Source organism: Geotrypetes seraphini, chromosome 8, assembly GCF_902459505.1.
Source record: "Geotrypetes seraphini chromosome 8, aGeoSer1.1, whole genome shotgun sequence".
NCBI lineage: Eukaryota > Metazoa > Chordata > Amphibia > Gymnophiona > Dermophiidae > Geotrypetes > Geotrypetes seraphini.
The window spans coordinates 6,880,754-6,895,371 of NC_047091.1; the positions used below are offsets into that span (position 1 = coordinate 6,880,754).

Below are 14,618 nucleotides of genomic sequence, written 5' to 3' on the forward strand. Positions count from 1 at the left end.
CATTTATGACATAAAATTCAGACCATTGTGGGAAGTTCTATGATTCCTAGCTGAATTTCTGCAGCTTTTACTGGTGATTGATGTAGATGCTTATTGCATTCTTGCTTCCAACCACATTCTGCAGAAAAGTAGCTTCTATTTATACTCGTATAAGATTAAAGCAAACTGGGACTATATGCTAGTGAATTCTATCTTATTTCAGTGGTAGAGTATATCTTCTGTTAGAAGTTTCACACTTAAGTAAAACATCTATCGTGTATTTGCTTAGATCTTGTGGAGAAAATGTTAGCCATACCTTTTACTGGACTAGCTAAAATTCAAAATTATCACTTTTTAAATTTTGTATGACCTTTTTCCTGCATTCCGTGATGTTTTACAGGACAACCACACTCCTATTACTTTTCTATTTGCATAATTTAAATTTCCAGTCTTGGGAATGAACATCAAGCAATTGAAAGAAACCGTGGAAAATAGGGAAGCATGGTGAGGTCTGGCCTACAGAGTATCCAAGGGTCAGACACGACTGAATGGATAGTAGTGGTAGTTGTATCACCACTAAGGGGAAGATTCTCAAATGTTCGCAGTAAAATCCGATGGGTCGGTCACTGTTAACAATTTCAAACAGGCGAGTTTTTCTTTTTAAAAAACACGCATACATATGAGGCTCACGGTAGGTAGTCAAATGTGCATGTGCTGATCCCTGGTGATAGTGATCAACACGTGCAGAATAAACCCACAAATAATAAAAAAAAGATACCCCCCTAGCAGCAGGAGGGATGCTCTTTCCCTCCCACTGCCGTCATGCTCCCAACGACTCCATCCCCGCCCCCCAGTGCCCTCAACGACCCCTTCCTTGCTTCCCTTTACCTTGTTTGTGAAGGCTGGCCAGAGGGATAGCTCTTCAAAATGGCAAGCCTTCCCCTCTCCGGTGCAGCCTGGGATGAGGCGGAGAGGGGATTAAGGCTCTGATTAGCCCAGGTTGCCATAGGATTGGCCTTAAACCTGGACCAATCGGAGCCTTAATCCCCTTCCTGGTGGATCCCAGAATGCACCAGAGGGGAAGGCCCACAATTTTGAAGAGATGGGCCTGCTGGCTTGGGGAAGTAGGCATCCCTCTGGCTGGCCTTTGTAAAGAAGGGGGCTGGGGATGGGGTTGTCAGGAGCACAGCAGCAGGAAGGAGTGGGCATCTCTTCCGCTGTGGGGGTGTGGGGAGTTTGCTTAATGGCAGGGGTAGGAGGAAGTGGACATCCCTTTTGCTGCTTGTGGAGGGTGTGTATTTGCTTAACAGCAGTGGGACGGTGGGCATCCATTCTGCTGTCGGGGGGGGGGGGGGGGGCTTTGCCAACGGTAGCGGTGGGAGGGAGTGGGCATCCCTTTGGCTGCCTGGGTGGGAGAGGGGGCTGCTTGACAGCAGCAACATTTTCTGGCTGGTCTGATCAGCCTTACTTTCCTTTCCTGTCAATGCCTGAGCCAATCAGTGCTCAGGCACTTATCTTAATTAAGGCTAGGACAGCGAGGTTAGGGAATCGCTCGGCAATAATAAAGAATTGCCCAGAGTACTCCATTTAAATATTAAGAACCTCGTAATACATTTGCATGGCAGAGTCAGACACTGCTAGGAAGCGCAGAAAAGACCACAGTAGGCCATTTTGATAAACTAGCGCTAATACATGAACGCTAAACTGGCTGGAATTGGTTCAGCCACCATGTTAGTTTCGAGAATCTTCCCCTAAGAGACCTGTTTTCCCCATACCGTTTTGTATTTTCATAAATTTTCACTAAAATAAAGCATGCACTCTCTGATCCAAATGGAATGTGACATTTATTAAGCTCTGTACAAACTTAACATTTTTACTCAAGTGCCCTACTTGTTTCCCCCTTCTTTCTTTTCAGCTGACTATTTTAACAAGACACTTTGGTTTAAGAGTTTGAAAGTTCAGGGGTGGTTTTTGGGTGGTGCCGGCGGCGGCATGTAACTTGATTTTATTGAGGCTAGTTTTTAATGATTTGAATCCAAATGGAGCTTGCAGTGTTCCTTTTTCAATTTCCTAGCATATACAAGTACTTGTTTTTCTCAGTTTTGTACAGTGCAGAGTTAAAATTAGATAACTTTGTATGAAATCAGAGATCACTGTAAGCTTGTCCAGTCAGCCTGCAAACTTTTTTTTTTTGTGCAACAGGCTCTTTTATTGCCAAGAATGACTCTTTTTTAGAGAATGTTAAATCATCAGTTTCAAAAGTGTTATCTGAAAAGGAGACAAACAAAATGTAATATTTAAAAAGAAATTCGTTTTGGAAGGAGTAGCAGTGATAGCCACAGATAGGCCATTTACGTTAAGCTTTGAAATGTTTTGGTGGTGGTTCAGGGCAACATTTTAGTGGCTTTGCCAGGCCTGGAGAAAAGTGGATTTTAATTTATAACATTTTATTGAAGAAATACAGGAAAATAGATTTGAAAGACTCCAGAAGTAGCCTTCGGGGGTCTTAGTCTTACAACATTTTGAGTGTTTGGAGACAGCTGCTTTTTTTTGTTTGTTTAATCTCTTATGCTGTGTTGAAAAAACAATTCCCACCCAACAGAAAAACGCTTGCGCTCTTCGTCGTCTAATTTTCCAACAATGAAAAAGCTGCGTAGGGAATAATTTGATTCTTGTTCATGAGCCATCTTAAACTTTCCTCGGTTTTTCTGAAATACAAAAATTCTGATTCGCAAAAGCTGCTTCGAGTCGAGCTCTGGGGCCTTTTTTTTTTTTTAAACTACTGCTCCCAGCATTCCTGCTTCTGAGGAGCCCACGTGACCCAAGGGGGGGGGCGGAGAGAGGAGTGCGTTTGCTGTTCCGATTGGACGAGGCGGTCTCGTGCGGGCAGAAAAAAGCAGCTGTTGCTGGAGCTCTGTGCTCGTTCTTGCTATGCTGTGGGGAGGCGAGAGTTGAGTCGGGTTATCCGGGCAGCGCACCATCTGCTCCCCGCCCCCCCTCCACCGTCACCAGCATGAGGGTAGCGGGTACGAATTACCGCTGCAGCCGGAGTTGTCGCTGCTCTGCCATCAAAGACTATGCGGCCGTCACGAACGAGGTAACCGGCTGCATCTACTGGTGGGGGTGCAAAAGATGACTTCTAGGAGCTGGGTTTGGGGCGGGGGGGGGGCGGGGTTTTGAATTGCACTTCTTGGGGGAAACGTAAGGAATCATTTTGTGGCTACTGATCTCGTTGGTTCTGTGCGTTGAGAGAAAGCCAGACTGCTCTTGTTTACAAACCTAGAGACGCCTTCGAAGACCGCAGTGACAGATGCCATTAGATCAAAAACAAAAGCACACAATGCAGTAAATTGATGGATTAAAAAAATATATATATAGGCGACCAAAACCTTAAGGATTCTTTTGAGGGCGTGTGTTTATATTGAGTGGTAGAAAATCCTAGAATAGTATTTTTTAGAATCGGGCTTGCTAGCCATAAATAATGTTCTTTGGTATTGTAGCATAAGATGTCCAAGGCCAGCAAAAAAGTGCAGCTATAGGGGTCTCAAAGTCCCTCCTTGAGGGCCGAATCCAGTCGGGTTTTCAGGATTTCCCCCATGAATATGCATGAGATCTATGTGCATGCACTGCTTTCAGTGCAGATTCATTGGGAAGATCCTGAAAGCTCGACTGGATTGCGGGACACTAGATTATTGTTAAGTACAGATGTATCCAATGTCTGTATTAGGAAGGGGGCAGAAATCTGAATTTGTCCCCCCTGACCTTCAGCTACCCTAACAGCCCAATTACTGTCCCAAACTCTTCAGCGATCTTCTTGTTTTGCAATCAGAAATAGATCAGTGTTCTCCTTATCTGGCTTTTTCTTGAGCTGTTCAAACTGTAGTTTGAATTAAGTAGTTTCACTCTGATGAACTTGCAAGGCTAAAGATGGGGCATGTCCGAACAGGTCCATCTTCTCCCTCCCTTGTTCTTTCTCGGGCATTTTTTTTTTAGTGTAGGGTATCTAAAGGCAAATAACAGGTGATAGTTCTGCTTAAATGTTTGTCTTTGTCCCAGTGGGAAAATCCGTGCTGGTTGAGATGGGTAATTCAGAGCAGAAGGCAAAGGTCCCTTTTTTTTTTTAATAGCCGATTCTGATTCTTAATCTCCAAGAACACATGGCATATGGGTAGGTAAAGCAGCACAGTGGATTATGATTTGTGAAGCTTTAGACAGCTGGTCTTCATTTAAAATGTATTTCTGCTTCAGAGGAGGATGATTTGGTATGGTAGTTGCAAGGAAATTTTACACTCTAAACCTAAAATATTTAAAGAGTACTTTGGTATCGACAGAATCTTATCATTGGCTCAGTAGACTAGAGAACTTGTATGATATATACTAGTGCAGTAGGAACATCAGTTTTGAACTTGTGGCTTGTGTACCTCTCTGATGGTGAGATCTGGTTTAGAGATCCTCATTTACGTTTTTCTGCTTCACCGTCCCTCTCTGGGCTGTCCTGTAATTCTTCAGTTTTCTTCGCTACTTGGGCCTATTGGTTAATCCTGCCCTGCTTGTGATATATTCTTGTGTCTAGCGTAAGTTTCTACAAACTTTACTCAGTTTAGTTAAGGGGCCCCTTGGAGTTTAAAAACACAAGCCAATAAATTTTGAGGAGCTTGATTTCAAAAGGCTAGACTTTGCATACTTTTTCTATGGAAACCACAAAACACTTCAAAAATAACTTTTAGCAGTAAAATGACCGATGACTTTTTCAAATACCTAAACACCCAGTAGAAGGGAAGGAGTTCTCGCCTTAAGTGCTTGAACCAGAATTCTGAACATTTTTGGAATTGAATTATTTAGGAGCATTGTCCGGGTTTTTTTTCCATTCCTGCAGATGTAAGTCTGGGGAACTTTGCTTGTCTCTTCTTGGACATTGAGTGTGTTTATAGACGACTTTGTACTCTAAATTAGGGAGTGGCTGCATGAGAGGATTTAACATGAAAAAATAAAGTACTACAGCCTCTGGGACAAGACCAGCATAGGGAATAAGAAGATAAGAATGGCCGCTGCTGGGTCAGACCAGTGGTCCATTTTGCCCAGCAGTCCGCTCACACGGTGGCCTTCTGGTCAAAGACTAGCACCCTAACTGAGACTAGCCCTACCTGCGTACGTTCTGGTTCAACAGGAACTTGTTTAGCTAAATAGGAGGAAGGATTAGATTTGTCAAGTTATTGTTGTGGTTAATTTGGCAGTCGGATTGGCCAGTTCAGCTCTTTCGGTAAATGACTAGGAGAATCCAGAGTTTTAGCCTTGTTTGTTATTGTAAACACCTACTATTAAACAACCACAAGTACACAAACATGAACTACTCTGGGTTTCCATAATTATAGAGCTGCCTTTTATCTAACAAGTACCTCCAATTATAGACATCCTCAAGATGAAAAAAAATGTACTGTACTGGTAATGTTTTAGTGTCTATCTCAACCTCAGTCCTTCTACACCAGCATTCTTCAATGCAAGGCTTGAGGGTCAGTGGCTGGGCCCATTTGCACTCTGATTCTTATGTGAGCCAAGTATAGGATAAGGAACCCATTGTGACATCACTGATGAGGTTGGCTCTTATTGGTGGAATGAAGCATTATGACATCACAGTATCGGCTCTAGATACCAGAGTGTCATTCTTTAGTGTCTATCTCAACCTCAGTCCTTCTACACCAGTGGTCTCAAACTCAAACCCTTTGCAGGGCCACATTTTGGATTTGTAGGTACTTGGAGGGCCGCAGAAAAAAATAGTTAATGTCTTATTAAAGAAATGACAATTTTGCATGAGGTAAAACTCTTCATAGTTTATAAATCTTTCCTTTTGGCCAAGTCTCCAATAATAATATTGTCATTTATAGCTAAAGAGACATATGATCAAGAAACTGTTTTATTTTACTTTTGTGATTATGATAAACATACAGAGGGCCTCAAAATAGTACCTGGCGGGCCACATGTGTCCCCCGGGCCGTGAGTTTGAGACCACTGTTCTACACCAACATTCTTCAAGGCAAGGTTTGAGGGTCAGTGGCTGGGCCCGTTCAGACTGATTCCTCCCTCTCTCTTTAAAGAATGACATGGGAATGGTTTCCCACGGTTATCCAGAGGGACTGGAATGGTGATGGTCTCACCGTGTCATTCTCTAGTCCTGAGAACTAGGACCAGGCACAAGCACTCTAATGCTGTATCCTGGGCCCTAAATTGACTCCCTCTTTACTTAGGGGCTATAAAGGCTGCTTGGACAGCATTCCAGACTGATTCGGGAACCCTCCACAGGCTTACACTGCTGTTGCTTAATTATGGGTCAACTCAAACTCTGCCTTATTAGTTATTACTGTGTAGAGCATTTGATTTCTGAAAAGTTACGCCGAGTTGAGGGTTCAGACCAAACAAAGGCGAGATGTACAGAGCAGTAAAAAAAACAAACCCCAAACCCATTTTTGGAGTTGGCTACTTATCCCTGTATTTCGGAATTTAGTTTTAACTTGGTCACAAATGATGCGGGGTGGACTGTATTTTTGTCTGAGTAGGTTTACTTCCCTTGCTTTGGCAATTGTAACTTAACGTTTTCCCAAGGATTTAGGTAGCAGGTGTTTTTTTTAAACCTCTTCTCACCCCATATTGTTTAGGTTCTCAGCCTGAACCAAAGGCGTGTGCTAAAAACGCTAGCACACCTTAGTAAAAGGAGCCCTAAATTTACATAGCATTATTGGAGGATGCTACAAAGCACAAAAAGACTGCACAGAGCCACATTATGTGCATCGGACGCTAAAATGCTTTGACGCTAAATCGGTTAGAACCGGTTTAGCGTTGATCATCAGTCACAGGGCCCCATTGTGTGTGCTCTTCAGCCAGTTTAGAGAGAATAATAATAACTTTATTCTTCTATACCGCCATAATCTTGCGACTTCTAGGCGGTTTACAATCAAGAGAGTTGGACATTCAGCGAGTTACAATGTGCAGATAGTCAGAGGAAATACAGAGTGCAGAAACATTTAGGAAGCAAAATTATAGATATACAATTTGCTGAGCGAGAGTATAAGGTATACAGATTGGAAGAAATTTCCAAGTGGGCCTGTTAGGAGAAGGCCATGCAATTCAAAAAGTAGAGCGAAAATTACGATATGATGTTTTCTTATCTCTCCAAGCTGCTTTTGCTTTCAGGGGTTTTGTTTCTTAACTGCTAACTTAGGACAGATTTGTTTGGTTTGTACTTTGTGATATTTTATTTAAGACTAAGACAAAGTTGTGCTGTGAACATTTATTTTTCAGATGTATATCCTATGCAATCCTGTGTTTTAGGCGAGTTACAATATTTGCATAGTAAATGAGACATTGGTGATGTGGAAATCCTTTTTTTGAGAAGTAATTGTAGAAACCTCAGGCTTGCCAGATCTGCTTAAACTTTTGGACCTAGTTAATAGGTGATGGACATGTTAAGCAAATTCCATGTGACTTGATTATCTGTAGGGTGATGGATGCTTAGGTTTTGGAGAATGTATTTTTATACATAGCTGCCTGGCTCCAGTAACTTTATACCTCCTTTCTAACTTTGGGTCCCATGTACTTATAAAACTCACTCAATAACATGTGTGGGCTTTAACCCTGACTCTGTCTGATGCAATCCTGCTTCTGATCTGTGAAATCTGCAGGAGACAGACCTCAGGCTGGTATACTACTACAATTACAAATTTTTTTTTTTTTAGAGGAAGCCTGAACAGCAAAGAAGTTTTTTGACTTTGTGGGATGCAAGAGTGTAGGGATTTGGAGTTTTCAAGATGAGTGGAGGAGAGGGACTAGGTGCTATGTAAGGTAAGCAGGAAACCAGAGTGCGCAAAGCTCACTGAGACGCATTTCTTTACAGAATGGTCACGCTTTGTTTCTCAGTGTAAAACAGGGCACAAGTGGGGGCCAGTGATGGGATGTGTTTTAGGAATAAGAATCTTTATCTTCCTAGTCAAATATGAAGTACTGTATGAGCTTTGAGTATGTATTGTTGGGGTGGTTGGTTTTTTTTAACCAAGTGTCTTGTCACTGGGGCAGTACTGGGAGTGGGAATGGGAGAAAGGGCATACAACTCTCAAATGGGTAAAAGTTTTGAGAAACTTATTTTGGCTCTCCTTCTGTTATCTCCATCCTCTAGATAGCTTCTACCTTCCTGAAACTTCTGGGCTGAAAAATGTCTGGTGGAGAGAACTAAACTAAACCTTAGGTTTGTATACCGCACCATCTCCACAAGCGTAGAGCTCGGCACGGTTTACAGGGTTAGGTTGAAAAGGAGCTACAATGAAGGGTTATAGGAAAGGAGCTAGGAAGATAGAGAGGGACAGGGAACCAAAAATCGGGAAGTATTAGATTTTTGAAAAGAGCCAAGTTTTCAGGTGTTTGCGGAAGGATTGGAGGGAACTTGAAACTCTGAGCGGGGATGTGAGGTTATTCCAGAGTTCTGTGGTTCTAAAGGGGAGGGATGTTCCTAGTTTTCCTACGTGGGATATACCTTTTGCAGAGGGGAATGATAGTTTCAGTTTTTGGGAGGATCTAGTGGAATTGGGTTTAGAGGAATTCCAGAAGAGTGGGATAACGGGAGGGAGGATGCCATGTAGGATCTTGAAGGCTAAACAGGCACATTTAAAGAGGACTTTGGAGTGAACTGGGAGCCAGTGAAGTTTGGACAGGAGTGGGGAGACGTGGTCAAACTTGCCTTTTGTGAAAATAAGCTTGGCCGCGGCGTTCTGGATTAGCTGAAGTCTATGGAGTTTTTTTTTGTTAGACTTAAATAGATGGAGTAGCAATAATCCAGTCTAGAGAGGATGGTGGATTGAACAAGGACGGTGAAGTGAGAATGATGAAAGTACGATCTCACTTTCCTCAGCATATGAAGACTAAAGAAGCATTTTTTTTACCAAGAAGTTGAGGTTGTCATTGAAGGAGAGAGAGGAGTCTATGATGATGCCAAGGTGTATAAATACTGTCTTGCCCTTAGGTTCCCCTTTCTGCCAGTGGATGAGGGCTGGTTCTGACTGCTATAGTCTTATCTTTGGCCAAGTAGGTCGGCAGCTTTTCCATTCTCTTCATTCAGCCTATTTTGGAATTGTTTGAGGTTATATCAGCAGCCCAGTGTTCTAGCAGATTTTTTCCCCTCCCTGGATATAATTCATCTCTGTAGACTTTTTTTAATCTGATAAAAGATATAGTAGTCAAGGGTAGACCATCACTTAGAAAGGGGAGCACTTGAGTCAAAGGGAGTCTAACATTCTTTCTTTTGCTTTATTTTTTAGATATTTTGACCCCTCTTGTGTATTAGGGGATAGCTTCAGCCTATCAAACTTGCAGCGCTGGTTATTGTATGTTGCTTATGAAAGTGAGATGTGATTTGGTCTTGAAAGCTCATGTACTACAATTACTTTTGTGTTAATACACAGTTTTGTTTTTTATTGTCTAATAGTGAAATAGTGTGGTGGCTGTGTTAGCTCACTCTTCAAGGTATAGAAGAGTGAACTAATTCTAACATTTGTTTAGAAGTAAAACCAAAAGGAAAAAATTTAGTGGACTAATTTAATGTAGTTTATAATTAGCTTTTGAAGGTAACCCCTTCTTCCTCAGATCAGAAAATAACTTTAAAGCATCTGTCGGTCCTAACTCCAGTCCAGCCTTGGATGACAGTAGGTGGGTGAATGCCTCAACTTTTCTCCTTAGACATTTTAAAACTCTCTAAAACATTACTATTACTATATATCATTTCTACATCTGTCCATATACAGGCAGTCCCTGGGTTAAGAATGAGTTCTGTTTTTTAAACCATTCTTAAGTTGAATCTGTATGTAACTTGAATCCTGTACAGTACACAGTCTATAAAAACATGAAACATTAAATAGTCTTCAAAACAAAGTACTGTAGTTTAAATAGAAAAGATAGCAGGTTTACACTTTTGTTCTTCATCCGTCCCTCTGTTCCCTCTCCACCACCATATCCAACATTTCTCCCTCATTTCTCTTCCCCGTGCATCTGAACCTCACGCCTCTCCTACCACGTCCAATATTTTTCTCTCTCCCTATGCCCAACAATTCGCCTCTTTCTTCATTTCCCCATGTTCACATTCTCCCTTTCTATTCCCTCCCCCCACCTCAGCATCTTTCTCTCACTACTGCCACTGTTCCATCTCCTAAGTTCATGCTCCTTCTTTCCTTCCTTTGTCCGAAGCTTGTGATCCCTCCTCCTCCCCCCTTCGTTCTGTGTCCCAATGCATCCCTTCTTCCTCCCTTCCATGTCCCAACGCACCTCTTGTCATTTTCTCCTACATACTGCATCCCAAATTCATGCCTCCTGCGGGTGTTTACCTCCTTTGACCAGCTTCCTCTTTCCATTGCAGTTCTCTTTGCAAGGCCACGGTTCCTGCACACGGCTGACACAGCAACCTGACCTTTCGTGCCTTCAGCGGGTGCTTACCTCTTCTGGTCGGCTCTCTCCTCCCAGTGACACTTTTCACTAAGATGCAGCCACTGGTTCCTGCACATGGCTTGCGGCTGACATGGAAGCCTTCCAAGGTCAGCTGTAAGCCGCGTGCAGGAACTAGTGTCTGTGACTTCACTAACAGAAGTGCCACCGAGAGGAGAGAGCCAGCCAGAGGAAGTAAATGCCCCTGGTGGAGGCCTGAAGGGTTAGGCTGCCATGTCAGCCATGAACTGCAATGGGAGGAGGGAGCTGGCCAGAGGAGGTAAACACCCGCGGGAGGTGGCATGAATTTGGGATGCAGAACAGAGGGCAAGACAAGGAGGATCGCATTAGGATATGGAACGGAGAAAGAAAGGGTGTGTTTACGCAGAAAGGGAGAGGCAGGACCCCAGTTCATAAGTATGGGTTTGACGTAAGTTGGTCATTCTTAAACCAGGGACTGCCTGCATTGTAATAAGCAAAGTATCGTATCCAGGCTATCATATCTTTAATTTTAAATTTACCATATACTGGCTGAAGTTTGCTAGGTTAATATTCCCCATTGGGCTTATTGTCTCCACTTTCTTTGGGGGGTAGCAAGAGCAGGGTTTGATGGGTTTCCTTCCAGCCTATGAAACTCGAAACTGTTGCCAGAGGGAAGATGTCTTTGGACAAACCTGTCCTGTCATTAGATGAGTATGTAAGGCTTTCCATCCAGCTATGATAAACATGTTTACTTTAAAATGTACTGAACAGTAGTGATGGCTTTAGAGTGTTAAAATTAATACAACCACAAAAATGATGTAAAATATAGTTGACAGTTGCCACTAAACTATAGCAACTGAAATAGGGTTTCAAGTTAATACTACCACCATGAGCTTTGCTTAAACATGTTGTACACATGCATGCACACGTTTGAAAATTTCACTTTTTAGTAAATACTCTTAGCAAATGGCATGGTTGTGTCCAAACAACTCCATATTGTCTTTCTGCTCTTCTGTTCTCTATTTCTGTGTAACTTCATCTTATTGAAGTGTGAGGAAAAGCACACAAGCGTAATCTAAAATTAAAACCATTGTCATCTCACAAAGAGCAAAGACCAGAGTTCCACCTGCGTAGAACACCTTTAAGTGTCTTTAAATAAAATATGAGTGTAGCATGAAGGTCTTTGTTAGTATTTAGATTATGCTGGCATTTCCTGTGGTTTAGTAACGGGGAGAGTTGTAATAGCAAGCATTAGTATAAAGAAAACACCTTGCTGTGTTAGTCATCCTCTTTGAGAGATCCCTCCACCAAGGAGCTGATCTATATCATTGTCTTATCTATAATAATAAAACCCTAGAGCGCGCATGCGTTCTTGAAACTCCGTGATTCCTGGCGCTGTGAGGTGTGCCTCCATGCCGAATTCGATTTTCGAACACGGAGGCAGGCCAGAACACGGAGCAACTCCTCCCTCACCGTCACTCACCGCCAGAGGAGGTGGAGGATCCTCTGCGAACTCCAACCGTCTCCCTCTGCTCGTGCTCCTCTCCTCCTCCCACCTCTCGATTCCTGGAACGCCAAGATGACGGCGGGGCTTGTATTCAAGAGGCCAGGTGGACTTGTTGAAATGGGGACATCTTTAGCGTGTGCCTCAGTTTAGATCTTCAGGGTGTATCAACTTGAGTCAGACCTAGTACGCTTGGAATGCTCTCCCGGAGGAGGTTGTGACGGAGGCTACCATTTTGGGATTCAAGTGCAAGTTGGATGCATACATTCTTGCAAATCACATTGAGGGATACGGGTAATCAAGGTGCTCCATCAGGGAGCACCTAGCATTGGCCTTCACGTGTGCAGGTCGCCGGACTAGATGGACCTAGGGTCTGAGCCGGTAAAGGCGTTTCTTATGTTCTTATGTAGTATAATGTGTTCAGAATTTGCAGGATTAGATATCAAGCTGAGCTTCAAGCACCGTGGCTTGACTGTTGGATCTCCATATGTAAAAGTATAAAGAAATTAACATCATCAAAAGTAAGGGACCACAAACCCTGTAGAGGGGGATGTTTTGATCCCTGCCTTGTTTGTAAGGACAGCACACACATCCTGATTTCTGCTAGACGAGAGAATCTTTCTTAGAAACAATTAAGTCACTTTAGCGCCATTTTAGATTGAGCAAAAAGTGTCTTCCTAGCAAAGAAACTGTGAAACACATAGGGGAGGCAGCACCAAATAGGCCCAGAAACGAAGTCCGATTCATCCCATGCCAGGGAGGAAAAAAAAACCCAACCTCACCTGGTAAATGCCAAAAATTTAATGTATGCAGAATTTTTTTTTTAATTCTGAACTCTGGTTTTGTTTAAAATTCTTCCAGCATAAAGTCCTAGAAATATTCATTTTTGTTCATACTCTCGGCTTTGCTCCAGCTGAGGCCTGACCTGTTCCCAACTTGCATGAATGCCTTTCTAACCTTAATTTCCACTCTCCCTTCCCCTTGCTTCCTGGCAGGTTCAGTCCCTAATTTTCACTACACTTCTCCCTCCGTATTCGCTGTGATAGGGGATTAATAGAACCGCAAATACAGAAAAATCATGAATAATTTTTTCATGTTCGCTGTTTTCTATTAAAAACATGAATATGGTGAAACCTCAAATAACATGGTGAGAGACCTGGCCTGTTCCTGAAGGAGAGGCAAAACATGGTGAAGAAAGTGCTGGGAATCGGCGATTTTTCTCTGTTAACACTTGGAATCGGCGATTTTCTCAATGCCAGCTGATGTAATTTGGGGGGAGGAGCCAGGAGGCTAAAAACTGAATCGAAACCACGATTGCTGAAACCGCGAATCTGGAGGGAGAAGTGCGTTTCTGAAATCCCTCTTGTCCCCAAGTACACGCTCTCGATCACCCTGTACTCGCATCACCATCTCTCTCTCAAGTTCACTCCCATATACCTCTGCTGCTCTTTCTCTCCCTCCCTGCTTGTGGGACCCCCCTCCTGTGGCATCCCCAGCTTGCCCTTCTTTGTCGACCCTGTGCAGTACCTCTGGTTTGTACACAGCTTAACCCTCTATCGCTTTTCTCCCTAGCACTTTTCAGCGTAATTTGGAAGAAGACGACTATTCCTCTGTTGCATAGGCTGTGATTGCTGAATTTGAACTGTGGGCTCTACTTCAGTGTGATTTAAACTCAGCAGTCAGAAGTATGCGGCTGAACACTTTTTTTTTTTTTTTTTTTTTTGCACTGCTGAAAAGTGCTAGAAAGGGAATGAGAATATTGTGGGGAGGACAGTGCAACAGTTCTGGTTTATTACTGCTTCCTTTGTGCCTGTGCAGAATTCCCCCAGGAGTAAAGGATCAGTCCAGCAAGTTTCTCTAGATCAAGAGTAGAGAATGACACGGGGAAAAAAATCTGTCCCCGTCCCCTTCACCGCCCCATCCTTGCAGCATCCATACAAGCCTCAGTACTGCAATATTTAGCTTATTCCTTCCTAGAAAAAGACTTGGTGGTATTGGTGGATAGATCAATGAAGCCAGCGGCGCAATGTGCAGCAGCCTCAAAGAAAGCGAACAGAATGTTGGGCATCATCAAAAAGGGTATCACTACCAGAACGAAGGAGGTTATTCTACCATTGTATCGAGCGATGGTTCGCCCACATCTGGAGTACTGTGTCCAGTACTGGTCACCGTACCTTAAGAAGGATATGGCGATACTTGAGAGGGTCCAAAGAAGAGCGACAAGGATGATAAAGGGCATGGAAAACCTTTCGTATGCTGAAAGGTTGGAGAAGCTGGGGCTCTTTACCCTGGAGAAGCGGAGATTTAGAGGGAACTTGATAGAGACTTATAAAATCATGAAAGGCATAGAGAAGGTGGAGCAGAACAGATTATTCAGGCTAACCGGGCCAACAAAAATAAGAGGGCATTCAGAAAAATTGAAAGGAGACGATTCAAGACAAACGCTAGGAAGTTCTTCTTCACTCGGAGGGTGGTGGACACCTGGAATGCGCTCCCAGAGGAGGTGATGGGGCAGAGTACAATATTGGGCTTCAAAAAAGGATTGGATGACTTCCTGAAGGAGAAGGGGATTGAAGGGTATAGGTACAGGTACTAAATGAATAGGGGATGAATAATTTAGGTAGGGACCAATTACAAGTCACGGACCTGGGGGGCCGCCGCTGGAGCGGACTGCTGGGCACGATGGACCGCTTATGTG

At 43.2% G+C, this 14,618-nt stretch overlaps 1 protein-coding gene across 2 annotated transcripts in view; it reads left to right on the forward strand.

Moving 5' to 3' along the window:
• SESN2 (sestrin 2) overlaps positions 1 to 14,618 on the forward strand; it is a 51,098-nt gene that overhangs the window by 15,112 nt on the left and 21,368 nt on the right. The window contains exon 1 of one of the 2 annotated variants that reach the window (XM_033955403.1): positions 2,909 to 3,076. The exons of the other annotated variant lie outside the window; for it this stretch is intronic. Coding sequence (XP_033811294.1) covers positions 2,993 to 3,076 — 84 coding nt within the window. The 5' untranslated portion in view covers positions 2,909 to 2,992. Of the gene's footprint in view, positions 1 to 2,908; positions 3,077 to 14,618 lie in introns of those variants that run through there. 2 annotated transcript variants of the gene reach the window in all.